General features: G+C 35.8%; 1 protein-coding gene across 1 annotated transcript in view; it reads right to left on the reverse strand.

Moving 5' to 3' along the window:
• Positions 1–594: 594 nt before the first annotated feature.
• LOC113071768 (mediator of RNA polymerase II transcription subunit 27) overlaps positions 595–19,595 on the reverse strand; it is a 60,669-nt gene continuing 41,668 nt past the window's right edge. Inside the window, exons 5-8 of the mRNA XM_026245070.1 lie at positions 9,043–9,150; positions 4,645–4,686; positions 2,514–2,591; positions 595–1,112 (exon numbers count right to left, since the gene is read on the reverse strand). Coding sequence (XP_026100855.1) covers positions 978–1,112; positions 2,514–2,591; positions 4,645–4,686; positions 9,043–9,150 — 363 coding nt within the window. The 3' untranslated portion in view covers positions 595–977. The remainder of the gene's footprint in view (positions 1,113–2,513; positions 2,592–4,644; positions 4,687–9,042; positions 9,151–19,595) is intronic.

The following is a 19,595-nucleotide window of genomic DNA, read 5'->3' on the forward strand; positions in this document are numbered from 1 at the left end:
GCTGATCTGATTAAACTTTGGTTTATGTTCAAATGAGAATCTATTTGGCTCCATAAAGATCAAATTCATGCCCTTCACAAACATGAAATGAGAAAATGGTAACATACACTATTGTTGAAACTACATTGACTTGAGGTTTCTGGTTAAACACGTAACACTTGAAAAGTTGGCTTTCAAAGTCACTTTCTTTCCGGTCCTGATGGCCAGTTTGAATGTATCATGTCTCAAACAAGATATGTTCAATAATTCAAACTTGCATGTACAACGTGGTGTTGTGAAAGTGAAGTCATGTCAGGTGAGGTTAGAAAACAAACACTCATCGAGAGCCTTCATCACTCTGGCTAAATCTGGCTTGATAAGCAATAAAAAAATTGTGATTCCAGGGTCATACATTTATAAGAACGTACTCTACTTTGCAATATATTTTTCATGAACTGTTTGTACATTTTGCATTGGTTTCTAAAGTTTATACAAGCATATTTAAAAAGCAAGAACATTTTCTGCTGACATTTGCAAAGTTTTTAGACCAGCAAATGCAGTGCTGCCCTGACCTATTTGAAGCCCCCCCCCAAAAAAAAGAAAATTGATACAAGATGTGGGACAAGAATAACAAAAGGCAGTTTAATTAAAGGTCAAAAATGGATACAATTTTCATCCAATCAGACAGCATGTCCCCACCTACAACATTAAAGATTATGACCTATTTGTGGAAGATAACCTAACCATTTATGATCTGAAACCCATCAGCATTTAACAATTCCTCCTGACAAATGTGATAAAAATTTGTGATATCAATATGGAAAATAATGTTTTTCTAAAAGAGGATGGAGCAAAGCTGCGGAAATCAATAGGCTGAAAAATGTCTTTATGATATATACAAAACTGTCCACAACACAGATATCTGCAGAATAACAGACCAATGAATCTTAAGAGTTTTCCAAGCCAAGCCATGTAATACTGTGTGCTCCAGGACAGCGTCACTGCCTGCAGGTGTCATGGAAGGCCTCCAGAGTTCGGAAGTCCCTCCATGTTGGAGGAAGGCCCTCCTGCAGGTACTTGCCACAGCGCTGACACGGGGTCTGGAAAAGCTTGATGTAGCTCCTCAACCAGGTCTGCTCAAAAGAACAACACACAAATATTACACAAATATGACACAAGTGCCTTTCATCTAAGATCTGACTGGTTAAAACCTCCAAAAACTAAACGGTCTGTGAGCTCTCGCAGCAGTCACAACTCGACATTGATTAACAGCAGGAGGAGTACATCTGCTCTCCTCTCTAACCCGACTTCACTGGGCCGCTCAGCACCGTCGGGGTTTACCTGCACCTGTCAGTATGCAGTGGATTTCCTAATTCATCTGCCGGCCCAAACCACCCTCCACTGACTCCCTGTTATTCATACTCCAATTAGCACACACAAAAGTCCAGCACATCCATCCATCCATCCATCTATCTATCTGTCCGTTCATCTATCTATCTGTCCATCTGTCCCTCCATTTATACATCCCATCTACCGGTCTATCTACCCATCTTTCTGTTCATCTATCTATCTGTCCATCCGTGCGTCCGTCCATTTATACATCCCATCTACTTATCTGTGTGTCCATTTATCTATCTATTCATCCATTTATCAATCCTTTCTACCTGTCTGTCTATCTCCCCATCTGTCTGTCTATCCATCCATCCATTTATTTATCCATCCTATCTACCTGTCTGTCTATCTACCCAACTGTTTGTCCGTTTATCTATTTTCATCTATTTATCCATCCTATCTAACAGTTTATCTACCCATCTGTCTGTTCATCTATCCATCCATTTATCCATCCTATCTTCCTGTCTATCCATCTGTCTGTCGGTCCACCATTCTAACCTACTTACCTAAAAATACTTTTATAAAGCAAAAAGGAGCTCTTATTTTTGAGAGTCTGAAGACTGGTGATGGGTTTTTTAGGTTCTGAATAAGCTGTCCTGGGGATGGCCTCAGAGTGTCATCATCAACTGTAGGGTTTAAATCCGTGTACAGGAGAAGGTCCACGATTCCAGCTACCATCCGAATAGCTCCACATTGATCTTAGGGAGAAGAAATCAATCTCTCCTCTCTTTTCTAAGTGTACAACAGAGGTCGGCAGACTATTTAAAGACAGACCAGACTCAATGCTTAACATCACACACAAATATACAAGCAGCGATAAGGTTAACTTGAAGTTATTAAAGAAATAGAAAGTCAACATTTATTTTTTCAGGGCAGAGTGTGATGCCATTTTATACATTTAGCACATGCTTTTATTCAAAGCTATGGTATTTACACAGTGCACTCAAGCTATTGATTCAGTATGTATGTTCCCTGGGAAACGAACCCTTGACCTCGATGATGTTTTTGTCATCATCTTTTGAATGGTCTTTCATGCATTCTTACAATGTGGAAAACCTCTCATTAAACAGCACCACAACAGCCAAAATCAGAAAGTTATAATTGCATGTAATAATTCTTGCACAATGTCAATGGATACCCACCATGAAGGAGCGAACTACAACATCAGGCATCTGGGGGAGCTGGTAATGCAGCAGGGCTGTGGTTGCATGATCAGTGACCTGAGAGAAAAAAGATCACTGAGAAACACAACAGAATGTGTACAGCGACTACATTAAAATATGACTGCCCACATTTACAAAACAAAAACAAAATATGAGGAACCAGTTAACAAAATTGGCATAAAGGCAAATCTATTTAACAGCCAGTAAGGTGGTCTGTAATTGGGGAACTTAACTAACTTATGCTTGTTTAGCAATCTAATAGAGATAATATATTTTTTTAAATTGTACAAAAGTGTGGGATATCATTATGATTAGATTTTCTTCCAATATTTTGAGGATTGTGAACAAGTGAGCTTTTCTGCCTGCTACACTATTTCTTGGCTAAAGGAAAATACAATAAAAAAAAATTTTAATAGTAATTTTCTATTTAACTACAAGACTTTCCAGGACATTTTACATTTCCTCTCATTTCAATGCATTTTACTGGACGTGTGGGAACCCTGTTACATATGTGCATTATTGTCTAAATCTAAAACTATTTTTTATTTTCTTTAAGCAAAATATATGTATTTTATATGTCTTTGCATACACGAGCACACATTTGAAGAAATCCTAATTAAAATCCATTTTCCGACCAATCCACCTACCTTTAGATTAACTCCTAAGTCCAATTTTGCAGAAGAACACCATAACCTTATTACTTTCCCTAAAATCCCATTTTCCATCACTGAAGTAATTACAGAAAGGGACTGAAAAATGACCCAGTTCAATCTCCCGTCATCGTTTCATTAGACTGCCAATGCTGACCAAAGTCCTTATGGGAAACTGCCTGGTTAATACCTATCAATATTGATGCACCATGGGAAAAGAAACTCAAATGGTTACTACTATTGAAGTTTAAAAAGAAAAAGCAGCTTTTTTACAAACACTTAAAACTTCTGTGGGAAAACTATTGGACAGCGGGGAAGTGTAAAGAATGCTTAATTAATAGAGCATGGAAAACTGGAATACAGAAGTGACACCTGGGAGGGGAAGATGAGAGGGGGCCCGTCCCTCCAGTTTGAGGGAGCCTGGGTTCAAGTTAGTGTTTGCAGCCAGAGATAAAGAAATAAACAGGTTTGTGCTTTGATCAGCCCATGCAGATGTGTGAAGATCAGTTTCAATGCGAGCGGGTTCTTGCAACCTCTTGCTTTAAGTTCCAGGGCAGCTTGTCGTGCACGTTCTCTCTCCTTTGAAAGGAAAGCAAGTTTTTCTCCCTCTCTCTCTTTGAAAGGTGCATCTGCATTAGCAAGACTACATAGTTTAATCTGCCCCAGAGCGGACTGCTCTCTAATTCCAGCCTAATGAGATTCGGGGAGGGTGGAGAGAAGGCAACCGGAGTCCAGATGTTTAGGGGGCTGTCAAATGAGGGCGAAGTGGCTCGGAGTGAAATTAAATGTAATAAAAAAAATAAACACCGGGACAAATGATGTCTGAGCGATGAAAGGCAAGCAGTGGAGAGGTGACAAGAAATGCTACCATCATTGAGAAAAAGAAATCTCATTAGGATTTTACGAACACAGGATTTTAATTGATTCATTTATTTATCACACGGCTCAAACTCAGTCTGAAAGACAACCACAGGATCATTTGATTACTGTTACAAAATTTCCCACCGTATGATATGGGTAATGAGAAAGACACGCTCTCTTGATTAAACTGAATTTTGTACTACCAGTGTTGCAGAAAGGCCAGTATTATGAGGTTCTAAAAATGTCAGTATCGACTTACTTTCGACAAAAATCTAGCAAGTAACTGAATTACTGAAATACTTCTCTTGAAGTTGACCACTGGATAGAAGGTTGGGAAACACATTTGGTACTCACACTGACAAAAGTCAGTAGAGATGCACAAATCCTGATTTTTCATGACCAATTCAGTTTTATTTATATACAAGCAAATGGGCTGATTCTGATACTTCTGATTTGATCATATTTATTTTATTTTTTGAAGGCAATCACCGCATTTTAATCACAATCCAAACAAAGATGCTGTATACATGAGCAGTTTCTTCATGGCACAAAACAAAAACAGCAGAAGTTTGTTGTGATGTGTTTGCTGGTTTACTCACCTTTTGAAATGCCTGATAGTTGGACTTTGACCAGATGTCAAGCTAAAAAAAAGGACAGAAAAGTAAACACCATGCGATGAATATAGATACTTATTCCCTGGTCACAAATTGATTCAAAATAACATGGTACCCAAATTTGACATTTATTGTGCCCAACCCTTCATAAATTATTACGGCAACATTCCAAGAATCCATTTAACCTCTTAGTGAATGTCTATCATCTGTGTAGACCTGGATGTTCATGTGCTCCATACACTCCACTTTTCACATTTAAGAGTTGTTTAATAAAATAAAAATAAAAACTCGATAAAAAGTACCATCATGTTTGTTTTAACACACAATTACACAACATGCAGCAAAAATAAAATAAAGTTGTAGTGTTTTTAGATCCTCATATTGAATACTTTTTAAAATGAAATAAAATGCATATAAACAATTAAAAGACGAGAAAAAACATGCTATTTGGGCCGAATTCTTCAGGATGATTTCTGGCTGTTTGTGTCTTCTGATTGATTTCTGCGGTTTAATTTTAAATAAGCAGTTTGCATTTTTAAAATCCAGAAAGAGTTCATCTCATTTTAAAACTTCACTTAAACCACATCTTTAAATCAATAATGAATTGGAATTAATGAATACATTTTTGTTTTTGAGGAGCTGTTGATGCATACAGTATCAACTGTTATTTTGCTTACAAGGATCGAGTAATCAATCTGTGAGTGGTTTTAAAAGTGTTTCAGCATGCGTTGAGCTGCATGGATTCTTACTTAAAAACATATCTTTGTATTTTCATCATGTGAGAAGTTGGAGTGTAGGGGTGGTCTGCCTTTTGTCTGGTTACATTTGCCTCTGTTTTTTTTTTAAAATTCAAAATCTAATTAAATAAAGGCAGAGGCAATCCTAAATAGTAGGGCTGCACGATGTGTCGTTTAAGCATCGATATCGCAATGTACGAATCCACGATAGTCACATCGCAGGATGTGTGATGTAGGCTGTTGTAGTTTATCCGTTATTCATTAACTGTATGTGCCAAATGATCCCCGGCCCTTGACGAATGTGATTTGCGGATTAATTGCACAGCTTAATCATCAGAGAGTGAAAGTTTATCATTGACAAGACTGAAAACCACATGCAAGTTTAACAGGGCAGAGACCGAGGGAGCGCGAGAGAGACAGAGAGAGACTGAGAGAGCGCTCGCGCGAGAGAGAGCGAGCGCGCGCGTGAGAGACCGAGAGAGAGCGTGCTAGAGAGAGACAGAGAGAGAGAGAGAGAGCGCGACACAGAGAGAGAGTGAGCCGTCTTCAAACAACACTAGCGCTGTGTTGCTCTCTCTCCCTCGTACAAATTAATCAATTGACACAATGGTGTCGATGTTTAAATCATTTAAAATGAGAATGTAAGTGTGCTCACCCCATTTTTGTTTGTAAGAAAAAATATCGCAACATATATTGCAGAAAAATAAAATATTGCAATGTAATTTGTTCCCAATATCGTGCAGCCCTAATAAATAGTACAGAAATATTTGCAGGACTTAAACTTCTACACTTCATTTGAAAGTTTAAAGGTCAGTTCAGACAAGCCCTGCGTCTGATGTCAGGACTGTTGTTTGGGGGGCGATAAACCCCATCACTAATCAACCTATTGAGTGAAGGTCATCAGAAGAGTTTTTAAAGACGACAACAAATCAAAATGTTCTCTGATTCTAATATCAAATTGGCCCGGTGTCAGCATTTATCAGAGAAATCCGACTCCATCTCCCCTCTGTCCTCAAACCCACCTCCACACACTGCTGCCCTTTGAAGTAAAAAGAATGGCAGATCGCAAATTACCCAAGAGATGTCTGAGATAGTCTTTGAAGCCCTACTTTGATAGCATAGTTTCCCTTCTCCTATCTCTTCCTCTGTTTTTCTGTATGTGCTTGGAGGTTCACCCGGGCTTTTGCATGTGGTTTTGGTAAGCTATGTGGCATCATTTGAATTGTAAGGAACAGAGAAAGGTTTAATGAAAGAAGCCTGTCGATATACTGCCCTGAATCGACATCTTGCACAGTCCCAAAAAAAAACCTATGAGGTAAATTCAAGGGCAGGAATTGTCTGCAGCATTTCATACAGATAAAATAATAATAATAATAATAAGAAGAAAACATTGAGATGGAACTGGATAGAATGCAAAGTTTTGGCAGAATTTTTCAATATGTGTTTCTGGTTGTTTGTGTTATTTGTGCTCAACCCAATGTTTAATTTTAAATAAGCAGTACATCTCATTTCAAAGCTCCATCATTTTAAATCTATTGTGAACTGGAATTTCCTTCCTGAAGACAAGCAGATATTTAAACTCTCAAAGTCTCAAAATTCAAATGAATCAAAGAATCGGAAGAGACGTGGATGAATGCACGAGCGTTGCCTGATCCACAAATGCACATTTTAATCCCTACATGCACAAATAATGAGAATTTTTAATACAAACTATAACATTTGTTTTCACAAATAAGTCTCTATTTGAACAAAATGCTGCACATTAATGTAATTCTTAACTCTGCAAACATCGGTTGAAAAGCATTTGTTTCAGTGTAGTGACGCACAGTCGAAAATTTTTCTAATCGTGTACACGTTCAGGAATTGCACTGGGCCTTGTTCGTTAGTAGTTGTGTGTGTGTGGGACGTGAAATGCTGAAAACTGTGAAAATGAAGTCTCAAAATCCAAATGAACCGAACAAGATCGACTCCAACTAGACTTCAATTAATGCACGCATGTCACCTGATCCACATATGCATGGATTCCTTTTTGCATAAGCAATTTATGATACATTAATGCAGAACAGAACATTTTTATTTGCAAACATGTCTGTAGATGTACAAATCGCTGCACATTCATTTAATCCTGAATCAAATTGAAAGGCATTTGTTTGTGGTTCGTAAGATACATGCATAAAATTGTTGTAGTACATTGATATTTTTGCGTATATCTATTGATAATTTTGAGTCTAATTACATTCCATACATTACACCACTGAATATACATTTTTAGCCACAAATTGGATGTAATATTTTACTTATTGATAGTAAAAGTGATAATATATCTTGAAAAAAAAAAAGTAATATGAGCTATAATCTCTTTGACTCATTACTTAATTAAACATTCATAACTTTGGGTACAATTTTAAAAAATCTAGAATTTTTCACAATAAATATTAAAGATTGATTTATGATTATGTAATTTATTTAGATGGTTAAAACACCAAAAATGCAATAATACTTTAAAGATGAATATACATATTTCAAGAAAACTGTTGCAAAAATAAATCCTAAATGCAAGGTCAAAAGTTTTAATATGCCCTTCATAAACAAATTTTTTTTTCAATATAAGGTTTCCAATAAATATTTACCCAAAGGTGCCCGTAGATAATATTTATTGAACCACAATTTCTTTATTAATCAATTACTATCAATTGTTTTTTGAAAGGTTGAGTTTCTTACTTAAAGATGAGCATATATTTAAACACAAAACTATCTATATCAGTAATATGTATCATTATTATAAAATATCTACTTAGTCATTACTGACAAAACTTTATCAGAAAATTTATATTTATAATTTTTATCATACATTTTTATTTTCAACTGCTACAAATGATCAAATAAAACACTTAGGGACAACAGTTTGGCACACTATACTCTTCTGTTTGAAATGTTAGGGAAAAACTTTTAATTTTTAAACAGAATACAGTGTAAACTGGAAAGCATACAGTTATCAGCATGCAAGTACTTCATTTCAAACATATCGCTCATCTTCATTCAGCAATTAACGAATCCGTTTTTACCACCATAATGGGAGTGGTACTGATTTCCTGGTGTGCGCATTGCTGTGTCTGTCAGTTTGAGCTTTTTCATTAAGCTGCGGAGGTTAATATGCAGTTGCTCACCACACACGTTTGGATGCAGAGGCCCAGCGGCACACAGCACAAAGCACCAGCCTGGCAAGCGGTTCAGAAGATTCACAATCGCTGCCATAATTAACTGTGATCAAGCATCTCCGCAGCTTTGATGGCCACCTCATATTAGTGTCACCAAAGAGTGTTCAAACAGTGCAGCTTTCACAGAGCCGTACAGATCGCTTCAGAACGAATGAGAGGATGCTGCTCAACCTGACACGGGGGACGTGAGGATAGAGGCTATCGCATACGAACATGCTTTTCATGTTCAAGAGAGAGCCAAACACATCATGTGAATTATTGAATAGCTGTGCTGAGACTTTTATCAATCGCTAAAATTTATCAATAGGGATTTCACATCCTTACCTAAGCCAGAAGTACTCAAGCTAATTTTTAATGTTCAACTTGAAAATGGCCAAAACATGAGTTTTAAACTAGACTTGATCATGTAAAGAAATGAAATGTTTTACCTTTCCGTCCTCCGAGTATACATTCTCATGATAACCTCTGACAATCGTGCGGTCAATAAAAAGGCTCCTCATGACCACAATGGCTTTCAAAACCTTCCCCAGGGTGACCTGGAAAGAAAAAAGACAACAGAAGATAGGTTGAGTGGATGATATTTGAGCATTTCTTCAACTATGGCCACTTTTTGCCCACTTGCGCTCACAAAAAAAGGGGAAAAAAAGCCTTCCTATAAAAAGAACATTTGTGTGACTTTCTTCTAAACTAGTGCTGGCCGATATATCTAACGATATGATCATGTGCATCTAGTCAGAAAATCTGGCTCCCTGATTACCGCTAAATCACAATCACCTGCTTTTAAATGCAAATGTAAAAAAAAATTTAATTCAACTGTAAAATAAAGATGTTATGGGCAATTTTGTGTCCCAAATGTACTGTACATTTCTATTAAAACAAACAAACTGTTTACATTTTGTTTTTAAAGGTCATAAAACTTTTTACCATGATTATCATTTATTTGTGCAGATTGTGTATTTTATGAATATATTTATGCATGTTTTATGCATATTTTCAGTCTTACAATATTTTGATCATAAAAATGTAATTGTTTTTTTCATCTTTTTTTCAATAAATACAAATATTTGTACTTTTGAATTCATAAGCTGTAATAAATAAGCTGTTCATAATAAGCTGTAAATAGGTTACATACAATCTAGCTATACATTTTCCATAGCAAGAAAAATTAGGTGGCAATTTTATTTAAAATGTAATTTCCACCACAGAATATTATCAGACATAACACAACAAAATGAATCACTTAAGAAAAATGGTTTAGAATAGGGCTGGGCAATATAGCGCTAAATCACCATCACCTGCTTTCAAATGGAGCGGCATTTAATAGTGCCGTAAATCACTGACAAGCTACGCAATATCTCGCTCATTAGTCGCAATTCATCTGGGATAATGAACGCAATATGTGATCTACGGCTCTGTCTATTAAATAGACTATTTAACCATTTTTCTTAAGTTATTTCATTTTGTTGTGTTAAATGTAATTACAGTTACATTTTTTTGATCAAAATATTGTAAGACTGAAAATATGCATAAAATATGCATAAATACATGCATAAAATACACAAAATCTGCACAAATAAATGATAAGGCATGGTAAAAAGTTTTATTATGACCTTTAAAAACAAAATGTAAACAGTTTGTTTGTTTTAATAGAAATTTAGTACGTTTGGGACACAAAATTGCCCATAACATCTTTATTTTACAGTTGAATTGTGAATCAAAAACAGTTGGTTCGACCAATTTTTCTCAATTACTAAAACATACAGTGCAAAACTCATCTTTTCCGGGAATAAGTTTTTTCCTTCATCCAAAGAAAGTTCACACTTCAGTCTGAAACCATCTGCTGTCAGGAGGGGTTTCCTTTAGAGTCTTTTGGCTTAAGATGGGTCTAATCTGAGGCAAAGGAGGAAATCCCACTACAATATTCTTAAATCCTCACATTCACTTAGGTTTCACGCTACACACACACGACAGATAGAGTATAACATGGACAGGAAGAGGGGTGAGGATCTCTAAAACAACCCCTCGATATTTGCCAAAGCCGTTCAAACATCAACACCGTCCCGCGAACAAAACAGCAGTTTCGCCTGAGCTCCACTTGCTGAATCATTTATGTAAGGGATGCTGAGTAAGCTTGGGCCAGGTCTGAATGCTGGCAGGTTGGTGACGGTTCTTTTTGTGGTCCCTCTGAGGTTTTCAGAAGCCGCTAGATTTGACCCCACCACTGACTGTGAAGGGGAACACGCTCAGGTGGTCTGAAAAAAGACGGACAACGACGACCAGTGTGATAAAGGTCAGCTAAAATAACACCCGAGTGACAAAGTTAGACATAAAAAGAAACTAAGAATCAGAAAAAATGAAATATCAGTTCATTTGAGATTCAGAGGGGAGTTTTCAGGTTCCCCTGAGCTCAAGTTTTTATAAAGGCCAAAGCAATAATGCAATATGGAGGGGACAGCTATTATATAAAGGCATTTTAGTTTGGAAGAACTGAATGTACCATCGTTCAAGTCTTATTTCAGTTAGATGCCAAGTGTTTTAAGTTATTCATCAAATATTAATACTTTATATTATATCAACTTTATTTCAACTAATAAAAAAGATTTTTAATAGTTTTAGATACGATAACAACACTGTTAAAACGCACAGTGGCAAGTCAACATTATATTATGATGTTATGGTCATAACGGTTTGGAACAACATGAGCAAGTGAAATATATATATATATATATATATATATATATATATATATATATATATTTTTTTTTTAAATATCCCTATAAGACCACCGAGTTTACAGTGTACAGATATCTAGCATATGATACACTGACAAGTTCACACACACAAATACACACAAAACCTTCAAAACTCAACATTGGGGAAAAAAGAAACTCTGCAGACATGATCAATCATGTCAGGATCCAGCAGAAATACCCATTCGGACGCGTTCATACTCTGTGAGCCCTCACAACACATGTTTTTCTCACTTTTAGGTTTGCTTATTAAATTCATGTCTGTCAGAGAAGCTGAACGCCTGGCCTCTGCCCGGAGCCACTTGCGCTGGGAGCCGACACCAGCACTCACAGCCTGAATCCATTACCCCTGACAGCCTTTAAAGTCATAGTTCTCCCAAATGCAAATTGAAATATTATTTTTCTTGCCAGAAAGGCAACTTGGATGCCCAAAGATGAAAGCAGTTATTTTTGTCCACCTATAACAGCTGCCTTATAAACGTGCATTTAGGCAAGAAGGCTAGCAAAAAAAAAAAAAAAAAAAAAGAAGCATATATATATATATATATATATATATATATATATATATATATATATATATATATATATATATATATATATATATATATATATATATATATATATATTTTTTTTTTTTTTATAAAATAAAGATTTAACTTAAAAAAAAATCTTAAATCTAAAACAGCAAAATAAATAATATCCAAAAAAAAAGCATTTGGAATCATTATGATTCTTTTGGAGTGACTAAAATAAAATGTAAATTCTAGCGTAATTTGTAGCTAAATATAAATTTTTCAGAAAGAAAAAAAAAAATCAGAGAACATGAGGTCCAACAGAGGTGAAAAACTAACAAAAAAAAAAAAAAAAAAAAAAAAAAAAAAAAAAAAAACCCCGCTAAAAACTAAATGCAAACTCAAATAAAACAAAAAAAATATGTGACAAAAAAAGATTCTGTACATGTTTATAAAATAGGTTTTTAGATTCCAATAGAGTGAATTTGTCTTCTGGTCTTTCTTCTCCTTTCATGAGAGCCCTGCTGAGTTCTGCAGCAATAAAACCTCTGATCACCAGCCGGTGGAGGAACAGAACTTCACACTCATTTTTTCCCCCCACATGCTAAGTATCTTTTTCTTTTTGTCTTGTTTCACCACAAAAATGATTTCTAAAAGGAACATAATTATAGAGGCTGTGGAAAAAGGACACCACACATTCAAAAACAACATACAGCTATTCTTTTCATATTACCTGCTTGTCAAACAAATGGCATTCACTGCTTATTATTAATATGTAATTCTATAGATTTTCTGTGAATCAGATTATGTCAGAAATAAAGCAGACTTGACTTAATTACTGGATTTTATATCTGTATTCTTGCACCCAACTTAAAATTGTAATTTATGATAAAACTATTTTGTTTTGCAAGGAGAAGCAAAGCTGATGTCCATCGCTCGCAAAACAAAAAACCATGATCCTTCAAAGCAGGATTACAGGATTTGATCAAAGGCCTTTGACGAAACCGCACTTCTTCAGTGGGGTTAATATATCCCAGCTTCCTAAAACACACCACTGACGTGTGAATCACTGACGCAAGACATATTAAAAAGAAATCAACCTTAAAAAGCCGTGACTTGCACTCATCAAATCTGAACTCTTCAGCACAAGAGAATTTGCAAATAGTAACTTGCCAGTTTGGCTCAAGCAATTTCTCATGAAATAAAGAAAACAAAAAATGCCGAAAACCCTCGCTGTAATTCAAGTTGTGAAGCCAGTTATTAGCATCAATAGCTATTTCTAGACACGATTTTCAGCTATAAGCTATTGGAAAAGTACATTTCTGGCCTAGGGCCAGGGCAACATAAATACTAGAACGAAAAGATGTTGACTTTGAGTGTGGTACACGTCAGGGCATCCTGGAAAGGTTCATTAGCTGATCTTGAGTGCATCTCCGACCGACTGGATCGCAATGGCGGCAGATGGTATTTTTTATTTGGAGTGAGAGTGGGCCGCGGAGAGGGAGGGGAAAGTGGCAAAAACTGTGAGATTGGACAAAAAAGAAACTGTTTCTAAGCAACAAGTGAGATTTCAAATTAGCTGCGAACAAGGAAGGAAAGAAGCCAGGCGAGAACATGGCCAAGCGTCCTGCTCCCCATGATCTTTCCTTTGAGAAAAACGCTTCCTCATTCAAGTAGCTTGAGACGAAAATAAGTTTCATGTTCAGCCGTACTGTCCTACTGTATGCTTTTCAGCTCATTTCTAAAACACGACTGCATTCAAATTGGCAGACCTGGGGTAAATAAGAACCCTTTTACATCAATGAAGAAAAGAAAAAAAGAATAGGCAACATTATGCCAGGATGACAATTGAGAAAAACTTTTTTGACAATTACCAAGCTTATGCTTACCCAAATAAACAACAAAACCTTTCAATAAAAGTGCAGCAATGCAAACTTGCAAAAAAAAGTGTTTTTCTTTTCTTTTTAAAAATCAAAATATGTTTGGTGACTTAACTGAAATGAATGTAATTGAACATTAACTCAATAAACATGGATAGTAGGCTATTTAGTTTTCGTTTATAACAGTAGGATAGGCTACGATTAGAACAGTGTCCAAATATTACGAAAAATATTACGGAAGATCACACACATCTCCTGCATCATAATTCAATTAACGTAAAACCTCTAATCTTTCACATGAAATGAGAGTTTCATAAAAAAAAAAAAAAAAACATGACGCTCTGCATTAACAGGTGACAGCCGGTTGCGAGGGTGGGAAGGAATGTCCCCAGCAGTACTGAAAAGTCTTTCACTGGGCACAGAGGTAGATTTTTGCCATTTTTGCCAGCAGTGGAAATCGCTGTTGGTTTGTCTTCCACCACTGAAGAGGATCCTCTCTAAGAGGAATCAAAGGCTCACCGAAAAAAAAAAAAAAAAACGCTTATCTCCACGTCAACACCCGATGTGACTGGGTGGGTCTGTATTGCTACGTTATAAATCGTCCCAGTTGCTTAAGATTCCTGAACAGTTTAGTTTAGAGCGAACTGTCGGGCTGTGCTCCTCCTAATATAAACACCTTCACGCAATCAACGGCCGCGTGACGTCGACCAGTGTAGCGCAAGCGAGTTCGGTTCGGTGAAAAAAAACCCTAAGGTTCGGCCGAACCTGAACCCCATCATCATGCTGGGGGAAGTCGTGGCCTAATGGTTAGAGGGTTGGACTCCCAATCGAAGGGTTGTGGGTTCTAGTCTCGGGCCGGACGGAATTGTGGGTGGGGGGAGTGCATGTACAGTTCTCTCTCCACCTTCAATACCACGACTTAGGTGCCCTTGAGCAAGGCATCGAACCCCCAACTGCTCCCCGGGCGCCGCAGCATAAATGGCTGCCCACTGCTCTGGGTGTGTGCTCACAGTGTGTGTGTGTGTGTTCACTGCTCTGTGTGTGTGCATTTCGGATGGGTTAAATGCAGAGCACAAATTCGGAGTATGGGTCACCATACTTGGCTGAATGTCACTTCACTCACTCACTCACTCACTCAAAAAGCCCAGTATTCGGCCGAATCCTGGATTCGGTGCATCCCTAATGTATGTATAAATATATATATATATATATATATATATATATATATATATATATATATATATATATATATATATATATATATATATATATATATACACATACATACATACATACATACAAACACACATATACATACATGCATATTAAACCAAAAAAATAAAAATTACTGACAAAATAAAATGAGAATGATGAGAATGCCCCCCCCCCAAAAAACCCAATTTACATAAACATACAAACAAACATAAAGGAGTTCTAGAATAAATTTTTGCTAATTATAAATATTTCCTGAATAAAATAAAATGTGAGAAAAATTTTAAGGTGACAGATTAATAATAAAAACTAAAATGAAATAAAATATTATTTGGAAATGCTAATATTATTTGAAAGTGCTTACTAAAATGTTTCTGTCATTTAATTAAGTTGTAAATGACAATTAAAAAAAGTGCATATATAAAAAATGTGTGTATGTGTATTTATAGAGTATTTTTAAAGATATATTTTTATAAGCGATCAGAAGTGAAGAAAAGCAGCAAAAACAGCTATATTTGTAGTGCTCCTGCCAATATGAACCAGGACAGAGACGTGAGGCAGGTTTCGGGGAGTTGAATGAGAGATTCCAAGTGTAGTCCAGTGGAAAACTCATGGGATATTGTTCATTAAAACGGATGACCAGATCCCAAAAGAGAATCGCATGTTGCCTTTTTCACATTGCGAGAGATGAATAAGAAGGAAAAAAGAAGCTGCATCACAAATAGAGCATGATGGAAAGTTAACAACTCCGATAATTACTTTTTGATATAGATAAATGTGGTCAGAATTAATGTTATCATATGCGATACACTTGTGATCGGATCTCTGAAAGCCCATGTTAATGGCAGGTGTAAAGGTGGTATCTCTTTTTATACTTAACAGCGTTGTCGCTGCACTCCAAATAGCACCGGGAGGAGCTGTTTTTAGCGAAAAATGTCAGTTTGACAGATTTTGAGGTGCACAAATTGCACTATTTTGACAATCCTAGAAATCTGAATGTTACTGCTGAGGTCTCGGAGAGTGTCCACCTCATTAGCTTTCAGCGCAGCTTACTGTACCATCAAGCAACGCGAGGAACAAGCTGACACACCATAATGCCCCTGAGTGCAAAGAGGGGTGTTTTCCAATCGCCTCTTCCACCATTCTGACCTCTCCACCTCAGGCCACTTCTGTCCTCATCAGCACAAAAGAGTAAGTATGGAACAAGAAGGGAAGTAGCCAGAGCGTCACATGGACTAGCAGCTAGCGCATGCATTATGACACACTGAGCTATGGCTGGCTCAACAAACAACAGCTCCTGTATCACCCTGACCTAGACGGTTTATAAAATAAATGAAAATACTGATTCTATACAATTTTATTACACTACAATTTAAAAGTTTGGTTCTTAAGACTTTTAAATGTTTTTAATAGTCTATTATGCTCACCAAAGTTGCATTTATTTGATCAAAATAGTAAAAACCGTAATATTGCAAAATATATTATTTATTTTATTTATTATTTTATTATTCATATTATTATGAATTTTCAGCATCATTACTCCATACTTCAGTGGCACAGGATCCTTCAGAAATCATTCTAATATGCTGATTTGCTGCTCAATAAATATTTCTCATTATTATCAATGTTAAAAACGGTGTTTATATTTTTGTGGAAACTAATATTTTTTCAGGATTCTTTGACTAATAGAAAGTTAAAAAATATAATATTTAACATTATTTTCCAATATTACAAATGTCTATACTGTCATCTATCTATTTAATATAACCTACTAAACTACAACTATTCACTTCTTTCCAAAAAACAATCTTACTGACCCCAAACCTTTTAATGGTACTGTATATTCATCAATTATGCAGTTTAGCGGTCAAAAATAGTAGGGCTGCACCATTATGACAAAAATTATGATTGTCGGTTATTACTTTAATTGTAATTGCGATTCTTAATTATGATTATCACAATTTTCATTGAATGATGTTTATACCATTGTTTGATACAACTGCATGCCATATTTTTATATGAAATAAACAAGCTGAAAACAATAACTGAATTTTATTTTGTGATTTTCTATAGTATTAAGCCTCAAATGTCAAATATACATCGGATTAGTTTCTTTTTTAAATTATATAAAAACAAGAATGATATTATAATGTAATACTAAAACAATGGAAGAACCTTTAAGATAGCATGTAAATACAAAACACACCTCTTAAGTGTGCAGAATAACATAAGTGGACTTTAAATGATTAATTTCCACTTTGAACGATTACGCAACTGTGACATCCATAATTGTAATCCCGATTAGAAATTAGATGAATTTTGCAGGCCTAAAAAATGTTATTAAAAAAATAAAAAAAAAAAAATAAAAAATGCAAAATGCTGCGACTGACCAATCAGAACCAAGATTCCAGAGAGACAAGAAATAAAATGTTTAGAAGAGAGGTAAACACAAACAGTGATACAGAAGTGGAAATGTGTGTGACATGAGATCTTTCTGGAATTTACAGCTTAAAAAACAAACAAAAAACAACCATCAGTTCACAGGCTTAAAAAACACTATATATTCTACTGAAGCCAGTTAAAAGCATTTCTGTGAAACTGCCTATACACGCGTTAATTTCCATACTCACTCTACATCTGTAACTCAGGCAGAACCCTGTGGGATTTTTCACGTTCATAACTCACTTTAATCCAGACCGCTGCAGGAGTGACTAGCGCCAGTTTGTGGCAGCACATTTAAAAGTCGGTTTTAGGATCTAAAATGCACCTCTCTCCACTGCTCGGAAAAAAAGGAATATTGTTCGCCATGCTTCTGCATATAGTTAATAACGGTCATACAGTTAATAAGCGGGTACGAGGTTAAGCTAATGGAATTACAGGGCTAAGGAAAGCAGAGGGCCTAAGAAAGGTGCATTTTCCATGTTAATTAACATCCCCTAATTATGGTCGGGCAAGGCTGTTAGGCAGAATCTGCCCATAGAGAGCTGTCCCGTGCCCCAATTAATTCAGTCTCACTCTGCACAGCCGTTCCTGTTTACAAACTGATTTTAGAGAGATGCAGCACTGCTGCAGAGAAAGCTTTATTGCCTCTTGTTATCAATGGCAGATGTGTACCACACTGTGATTTTTTTAAACCCTCCCTTTCATTCACTGGTACAGGAAAGGGACAGGAAAACAAACCAACAATATTTTCACCTCTAATATAAGCTGGGCTTCCACCCAAATTTGCAAATTAAACGTATACTCAAAATTGGAATATCGCATAAAACATTTACGAATAAGCATGCACCATTTCCATCCAACCGATCGAAGAGAACAAAATGGTCACTTCCTGATAAACTGGCACTAATATCACTAAGTAAAAGAGAAGACACTGAATATAATAATATTCATATATGATAAATTACTTGCGCCTTAGAGCGAGCAAACAAAATGCAATAAATGCTGTCATTGCTTTCAGAGGTGGATGCTGCTGTTTGGGAACGCAGTCGTGTAAGACAGTTCAGGGAGGAAATTAAACAGAATTACTTTGACAACAGACTGTGCTCAGGCATTTCAAAATGACTATAACATCATATATACTTTTTTCCGATTTAAGAGATTTCAAAATGTACATAAAAATAGATTTAGTGGATCTCAACTAGTGGGTTGAAATCCTAACGATAAAAAAAATAAAAGGCTTGGATGTGATGTAATGCAAAGAATAATAAAAATAAATAAATAAATAAATAAATTGTGTATATATATATATATATATATATATATATATATATATATATATATATATATATATATATATATACATATACATATATATATATACTCAAAAATAAAATAAAACTAATAAAAAAAGACTTCGATCTTATGTTCAAGGCAAAGAAAATCTAAATATGTTTAAATAAAATTAAATATTACAAATAATTTCTTAAAGACTTGGATCTGATATTCAATGCAAAGGAAAGTAAAATAAGTAAAAAAAAATATATAATAATAATAAAATATTAAAATATTATAATATAAAGATTTTTATCTGAAGTTCAATGCAATTAAATATGAATAAAAATAGCTGACTTTTAAAGAGACAAAAAGGAATTAAATGACCGACATGCCAACTTCCTGTTAGAAAAATAAAAAATGCAAATCCTCGCTAACTCAGAAATCATAATTTTTATTTACATATGCACAGACTGTCACAATGGGGATTTCAATTTTATTTTCGCTGAACTCTTTGTTGAACACCGTAGAAAAGCATGTCAGAAGAAGGGTCTGGCAGTGATTTAGCCCCCACAGTGACAGATCACTCCGGCATGCCAACTGGGCCATCTGGAAGTGTATGCCCTGTGGGTGTGAACCACTGAACTCCCACTGCTGAGGAAGGGGCATTTGTAGTCTTCTTGGCACCACTGCCAAGATCCCTCAGTCTCTCTTTCCTCTCAGTCAGCGTTGCCAAAAGGCATGACAGCAGCAGAGAAGTGTCAGAGGGAGTCTCATATGTAAGGGGGATGGTGTGTGGTGTGAATGACCCAACTGACAACTGACATCATCTCAGAATGTGATAATTCAATCCAAAAAGACTACAAAACATCATCTAGGTAGAATGGAAAAACATTAGGAGGTGACAAGAAAA

The sequence above is a fragment of the Carassius auratus genome, unplaced genomic scaffold, assembly GCF_003368295.1.
Source record: "Carassius auratus strain Wakin unplaced genomic scaffold, ASM336829v1 scaf_tig00008058, whole genome shotgun sequence".
Taxonomy (NCBI): Eukaryota; Metazoa; Chordata; class Actinopteri; order Cypriniformes; family Cyprinidae; genus Carassius; species Carassius auratus.